The sequence below is a fragment of the Ipomoea triloba genome, chromosome 14 (assembly GCF_003576645.1).
Source record: "Ipomoea triloba cultivar NCNSP0323 chromosome 14, ASM357664v1".
NCBI lineage: Eukaryota > Viridiplantae > Streptophyta > Magnoliopsida > Solanales > Convolvulaceae > Ipomoea > Ipomoea triloba.
The window spans coordinates 22,753,269-22,761,067 of NC_044929.1; the positions used below are offsets into that span (position 1 = coordinate 22,753,269).

Consider the following 7,799-nt stretch of genomic DNA (forward strand, 5'->3'; position numbering starts at 1 on the left):
GGTACTCGGCAACGAGCATTGAGTTATCGTAATTAACATCATCTCACATGCTTTGTCGGGGCGAGGCACACAATTTTATTTTTTTTTTAGTATATTTGACCATAAATACAACATATAAAATAAGACAAAAGGAATACATTTTTTCTTTTATAATTTAGACAAAAGATAAAAAGAAAACACACACACACTATATGTTTAGAAAACTTCTAGAGTGTCTTCTTGATTGTTAAAGTAGCAGTACCTAGTACATTCCATAATACTTGCACATTTTGTACCACCCACTACAGCAGCACATTTATACCACAAATAATACAACACTAGTGTTGATTGATCAACATTTTAATTTCTTTTTATAATTTTATTAAGTATATCTTGAACTAACATTAAAGGAATGTGATATACGGAGTATATTTTTTTAATTATTGGTCTACCCTTCTTTTAAAGTTGAAACATTTATTATATCATATATGTACTTTATTTTTTTTTCTATCAAGATGAGGGTTGAACCCATACACAAGTATACTAGTGCAGTAGTGCCTCTAAAAAAAACGCATAGGTTATGAGGTCCCCAAGCGACATTTTTCAACTCTCAGTATCTCACTTGGAATATTGTAAACTCATTTCATAGCGTCAGTAGCATAGTTATAGTCTCGGTATACATGCTCATTAAAAGAAAAATGTTAGCATTAGAAATTGAGGAATCTTTGATATTTATTGCATAGAGAGAAGACAACTACATTAAAATACAAATTTTATAGAGCACTTGCAAATTTATATAAATTTCTATAATTTTATTACACACCGTTTACAATATTACTTGACAACATAAATTTTATAGAGCACTTGCAAATTTATATAAATTTCTATAATTGTATTACACACACTTTACAATATTACTTGACAACATAAATTCTATAGAGCACTTGCAAATTTATATAAATTTCTATAATTGTATTACACACACTTTACAATATTACTTGACAACATATATAGGGTATTCGCATTATTACATTATATTAAAAACAAATGAAGCAACATTAAATGACTTTGATAACTTTTTTTTTTTTTTTGAGAATTGATAACTTATTTTTATTTTTTGTGAAATACTTAACTGTCATTTAAAAATCAAAATATATTTTATTTCACATATCATATATGCATGTGCACTCTTTCAAAACAGATTATACCTTGAATATTTATTGCATAGAGGAGAAACACATAAAATTACAAATTTAAAATTGACACTTTACGATTTATATGCATTATATTTAGTTTTTAGTGAATCAGGCTGTTCACGGTGCTCCAACAAATGCAGAAAATAATGACAGTTAAGAAGGCTGTAAAGCTTCAACAAGAGAGGCAATGGAGATTAAAATTTCACCCAAAAGTAAAGCAGTTTCTTAACAACTTCAACATTTCTGATTAATCATATCCAAGATTCTAACTTAATAATAGGCAGGGAAAAGATAATGGTCATGAACCAAAGAGTTAAACCATTTGAAATACACTCTCATCTTTAAAGCAAAACTGGAATATAACAGGAAAAAGGTCCATAAAAAGGGAAGAAAATGGTGTGGTGAGACTGGTTGGTAGAGCAATTTCTGGCGTTCCATTTCCATGATCGGGTAAGACCTACAACTGCTACAAATTTACTTCTTCTTTCCACCCTTGGCAGCATCTCCGGCCTTTGTCTGCAAAATGTATAATCATATGAAGTTACATTCTATAAGATCTTCAACAGTTGGAAGATAGATATTTCTACCAGTGGTTTGATTATATACCTTCTTAACTCCACGGATTTTCTTAGCTCTGTTCTTCCGCTCCTTCATCTGTTTTCTAGACTTCTCAACCTTTGTATCCAACCCATTCTGCAAAAGTGAATAGGTGAACTGAATTAACACATTGTACTCGATTAAAAATGCCAGACATAATGCTAAACGTTAAGCAGAAAACGGCAGCTCCTAGTATCTAATGACATTAAAAAAACAGCGAAAGTATAAGAAACGAAAGCAATATTCGTATTGGATAGGTGAGTTCAGCAAAATTTCTTTGTGTTCGAAGAATGGGCACATAAATTATTGACTCACAAATAAATGAAATAATAAATTACTACACACGGAATGCAATAGAACTATCCTATAAGGCCATTTCACTAACAAGGTAACTTCGTTTAAATGTGCAAGGTTATCGAGTCAGTACACTTACAATGTTTTGTATAAAGTAACAGTAATGCAGTGAATCCATTAATGATTAAGTGTCTGAATAGACTTTGGCAAAATGATGAACTAAGGAAAAATGGGCTATAAACTTATAAATCCTGATTATTAGTAACAAAAATAAATAAAAAGGTTCAATTATACAAAGCCAAAATGCAGACATTAACTCAAGGAACAAAAAAGGAATTACACAAATCAATTGCAGAAAAAAGCATTGATGGCACAGAGAAAGCCACACTGAAACAAAAAAAATATGACACTAGTCATAGTTTCTAACTAACAAAGAATGGGAAAGAAGGGCAAAACCAAAAACTTACTCTGATAAGTCTATACTTCGGTTCAAACTTCTTTGCATTCTCAACAGAGTCATAGATCAAACCAAACCCAGTCGATTTACCTCCTCCAAAGTGAGTCCTGAACTTGAACACAAAGATGGCGTTGGGATCCTTCACCTCATACATCCTTGCCAATTTCTCTTTCAATTCCGCCTTACATTACATAATCAGCAGGTTAGCAATCAGAACACCATTAACCCAACATATAAACACAAAGTTCATAGCAGCCAAAGAAATCGCAAATCAACTCTAAAAGTTCAACACTCGGGTTATAATGAAGCTAAACCCGAATACAATATTTAATAACAAAAATAATCAGTAAAGGGAAAATATGGAGCAAAAGCTCTATAACTACTCAATTCCTATCAAAACAAAAGAAAAATCTAACTATTAGAGGAAAAAATCAGAATCTAACCTTGGAAACATTAGCCCTTCCAGGATGCAGAACATCGATCACCTAAGACAATCAGGAACACGAAAGATAAAGATATGCAAACAGCTAAAAATGCTAGCAATAGCTCAATCGAGTAAGGTCTTACGAATTGCTTCCTTGCGAGAAGACGATTGGTCATGAACTTCCTTGTCCTGATGGTCACCGCCTTGTCCGCCATCTTCCTGCACAATGTATTTTGACTACTCCGGCGTCCTTTCTTCCGTGTACGAGCAGCTTCTCACCGTCCTGATCTTTCTCCGCCGCGAAGAGAAGCTCTCTACTTAAGCAGGGATGTTTTAATGCTAGGGTTTAAGTTGTAGGGTGGTATTGTAATATTTTGGGCCGGGCCAAAGTATACTAATTTAGGTGTTTCATTGGGCCAAAATGGGTATTCACGACTGCTATACCTTAGACCAAGATCCACTTTGTACAATTACGTAATACAATTTACACTATCAACACAAATACACAATTTTATTTCTAATTAAGGACTAACATCATTAACTCTTATTAAATTTTAAAGTTATATTCGAACATATAAAAAGAATCCATGTGATAATTAAAATTGTAGTATAAATTTTTATTAAATTTAAGTATAATATTAATAATTAGAGTTGCAGGTCAGGTATTATCCGCATTCGCAAAATTCCTATGAAGGCGAGAATGGATAGAAATTTCATTACTCGCGCTAGTGCGAAGATGGGTAGAAATTTTATTACCCGCACAAGTGCGACGAGTGAGTTAGGAATGCAAGTGTGGGGAAATATCGAGTTTACAATTGAATACCGAATTTAGAAATTGTGAACATAAAATTCTGAAATTGTGAATATAGAGTTTAAAACTTGTGAACATAGAGTTCTAAAATTATAAACATAGAGTACTAAAATAGTGAACGTGAATCTGGGTCCACGTTGCAAAGTGGACCCGGGTCTATGACATAACAATCGGGTATAATATGTCTGGTACTCGCTAAAAGGGCATAACTTAAGCCCAATAATGATAATGGGCCACCGCCATTCGTTTGGGCACAATTGATCTCCGGTGGTTTTTATCGTCTCCAAAAAACCACCTCCAATTTCCCCTTCCTCGTCAAAGCCTATCGTGAAATGGGTCGACTAACCTCTGCGATTGAAATCCCGGAAGAACGGCGCCGGAGCCACAGAGATAGCGGCCGCGACCGTGGCCGTGGCCGTTACTCTCCGGAATCCGATTCGTATCGCCTTCGCTGTCGGAGTCGCAGCCGTAGCCCTAGCCGAAGCCGGAGTCGCAGTCTCAGCGGCAGCAGGAGTCGAAGCCGTAGTCCAGACTACTCAAGGTATGAGCCTTCCTCTCATAATAACCGTCGTGACCAGCGGTCCTATTCTCCTCACCGTTCGAGCCATCGACGAAGCCCTGATTACGAACCCTACAAATTCGAACGACGGGGAGATCGAAGGAAAGGCTACGACAATGGAGATTACAGAAATAGGCGAGCTGCCGAGTCGGAATCGGATGAGGAGCTGAAAGGATTGAGTTTTGAAGAGTACAGGAGGCTGAAGCGTCAGAAATTGAGGAAGATGCTTAGGAATTGTATTTGGAATTGCACCCCTAGCCCACCTAGGGGTGAGAACGAGCCAGAGGACGTTGATCAAGACTTCATTGACGAACGGCAGATCAACGATTTGAAAGGAAAAGAGAATGAGAAAAAGGAAAGCTCGAAGTTGGACTCTAAGAGGTCGAATGATGATTCATCGGAGAGTGAATCTGTTTCTGAATCTGAATCTGAATCGGATGGTTCACGACACAGGAAGTCTAAGAAGAGCAGGAAATCTGGTTCTAGACGTAGAAGCAGGAGATCAAGATCAGTGTCTGAAAGTGAGAGTGAATCCGCTGATTCAAGTGATGATTCAGAAGTTGAAGCTAGGAGGAGGAGGAGATTGAGGAGAAAACAAAACAGGCAGCACCAAAGGAGTAGCAGGAAGAAGAAAAGTAGAAGTAGAAGGAAGAGTGATGAGAGTGAAACAGAGTCTTCTGAAGCCAGTGAATCATCAGAAGATCATGTCAAGTCAAAGAAGAGGAGGTCTTCTTCCTCGAGGTCTAGGCGGAGCAATAAAAGGAAGGAATCTGATAGCGAGGCTTCTCAACCACATGAGAGCTCTGATTCTGGAGCTGAAGCAAAAGATAAACAGGAGGTTGAAGAAACATTGGGAAATGAAGTTACGAGCGAGGTTCTTGAATTAAAAGAATTAATTGAGTCACGGATGAAGCCTCCTATGGATAATGAGCTCATAGTTGGCCCTATGCCAATGCCCAGGACTGATGGACAGCCGGTTAACTATGGTGGAGCACTTAGGCCTGGTGAAGGTGATGCTATTGCCCAGTATGTTCAGCAAGGAAAACGTATTCCCCGTAGAGGAGAAGTGGGTCTTTCAGCTGAGGAGATTTCAAAGTTTGAAAGTCTTGGATATGTGATGAGTGGTAGTAGGCATCAGAGAATGAATGCTATCCGTATCAGAAAGGAAAACCAAGTTTACAGTGCTGAGGATAAGCGGGCATTGGCTATGTTTAATTACGAGGAGAAGGCTAAGCGTGAACAGAAGGTTATGGCTGATTTGCAGCGCCTGGTGCAACGTCATATTGGCCCTGATGTTGGTCCATCTCACGATCCGTTTGCTGGGGTTGCTGGAAGATCCGCTGACATGGCTGATGCTTGATGCTTGTGTATAATTACCATTCTACTATAGCTACTAATATATTGTCGCTCTGCAAACTGGTTTCATTCGATGCACAAGTCTGAATTTTATTAGCTTACAAGCTTCTCTCCCCAATGAATTTAGCAAACAGTATTGTATGTTTCATCTATTTCTGCATTTCAGAACTTTAATATCCTTGATTGAATTTGTAATGGCACTATAATGGCTTGGATTCTCTTTTGGTTATTAAATGAGTTGTTTAGTTTACTTCACTGCATTGCTTATTTACAGTTAAACACCCTTGTAAGGCAATTGAAGGAAAATATTTGGAGTATTTGGAGTTAAGAGATGACATCTTGAATGCATTCCTTGTCCAAATAACTCCATCATTTGATCTAAAAATAAAGAAATGAATAAAATAAAATAAAAATTGTTCAATATATGAGATGAAGATAGACATGATGGTGAGGCTTCTATGTTTTGTGACAATGTGGTTTAAGAGACTTGCCTTGTGAGTTGTGATGGAGTTCAGCTATCATTACTAAGTGCAAGTTTTGTGGATTATTTACAATCTGATCTGACTATAACGAAAAAGTGATTGATACAAGTTTATACAAGACTTTAAGTCAGCATGATGTTCTGCAGCATTGGAGAAATGCAATTCACTTGAGCAAATCTATGGAAGCATGTCATCCGGTCTTCTTGATTCAGAGGAATGCAATTCATTGCAGACATTTGACATACCATTTCCTCTTTCAATGCTTTGATTTAGTGTTTCTAATTGAACTTCTGGATATGGTCTTGCTTATAAGCTTGTTTTAGATGTACATTTTGCTTCAAAGACACTGACGTGGAACTTAGAAGAGTTGTCTGGCGCTCAGGTATGTTTTCTCGTTAATTTCTTCTGTATTGCCTTCTGGGCTCTTTTCTGGTACAGTACTGTTTTCTTTTTCCTCCATTACCATTCTACCATATTGTTAGTGATGCTGCTTGACTGCTTCTCTAATTCCAATGTTGTTTTTTTATGACTTGTGACTTTTTTCAGGCCAAGTGAACAGAAGATACCATGTAATGTCCTTTTCTATTATTAACTGGTATGAACTCTTACTTTTTCGTTACTCTGTTACGGTGTAATTCACTGTCTCTTGGCGAAAAAAAAGAAGATAAATATTAGTAGAAGATGCGTTGAGAGTAATCAGCCATAGAAATTAGAGCCTGTGCGGCTGTGCCTTGTTGATGAGTAACTTTCATCTGCTAAAAAGAAGGCTTGCATCACATGGCTTGTTGTGCTACACAAGCACACCATCTCATGTATTGTACCTGTAACTTTAGGCCAAAAATAGGAGTAGTCATCTCAAGCACATGGCAGGTGAGACCCGAAAAATGTTTCTGAACTTTAAAACTTTTGACATAAATGAGCAAGACATAACCAAAGTTTGGCTGTGGTTGCTAACTATATAACTAGAAGGTTAAGGTACAGTGGTTGTTAGTTGTACACCAGACAGGAAAGACAATCATTCCCTTTTGCTGCCTTAACTCTATTTCGAAGCATTATATGACAGAGTCCATTATTTCCTTTTCTTGAATTTGTCATCTTTCCAGTGATTCTGCCCTTTTTTTCCTTTTAATCTTTGGATCTGGTGACATAACCCGTTGTGCTTGAGTGCTATAGTTTTCATGAGACGGAACCTTTGGGATTTAGTTATCAGTGATGTAATATGATGTGTGTTACAAGTTATGGCCATTTATTATTTCTTGACAGCTTGGCATGCCACTGATGGATCATCCTGCCGTGGACCATTCGACAATAAATGTGAGGGTCTTACATTTAAAGTGAGGGACACTTTATTTAGTCTTTAGTAATGCAAATTTTTAGAATGTATGAAGACTTAAGAGATAATGGGATGCCGATGATTTGTCTTGAAGGTAGGTATTAGTCCTTAATGCCTTAATGGTGGCTATCTTCTCAACTGCCCAGTGCACAAGTCGTTTTCTTAGTCCCCAGATGAACTTTCCCAGCATTAGTTAATCCATTTCTAGTAAATTAGCAGTGAAAATCCACCGGAAATAACAGTTATGGATTTTCACCGTGAATGATAGAGGAGCGGGTTTTGTGGGGGTCCTGGGGGAGGGGGGGGGGGGG

At 37.2% G+C, this 7,799-nt stretch overlaps 2 protein-coding genes across 2 annotated transcripts; one reads left to right on the forward strand and one right to left on the reverse strand.

Moving 5' to 3' along the window:
* Positions 1-1,346: 1,346 nt before the first annotated feature.
* On the reverse strand, positions 1,347-3,264 carry LOC116003731 (40S ribosomal protein S24-1). The gene is made up of 5 exons (XM_031243645.1): positions 3,091-3,264; positions 2,967-3,008; positions 2,534-2,704; positions 1,782-1,868; positions 1,347-1,691 (listed from the first exon to the last, which is right to left on the reverse strand). Exons 1-5 carry the CDS (start codon positions 3,160-3,162, stop codon positions 1,650-1,652), a joined length of 414 nt encoding a protein of 137 aa, XP_031099505.1. The 5' UTR covers positions 3,163-3,264; the 3' UTR covers positions 1,347-1,649.
* A 762-nt stretch (positions 3,265-4,026) lies between these two features.
* LOC116004852 (NKAP family protein CG6066) lies at positions 4,027-5,928 on the forward strand. Its single transcript, XM_031245029.1, has one exon. The coding sequence runs from the start codon at positions 4,091-4,093 to the stop codon at positions 5,675-5,677; it is 1,587 nt and encodes a 528-aa protein (XP_031100889.1). The 5' UTR covers positions 4,027-4,090; the 3' UTR covers positions 5,678-5,928.
* Positions 5,929-7,799: the final 1,871 nt, after the last annotated feature.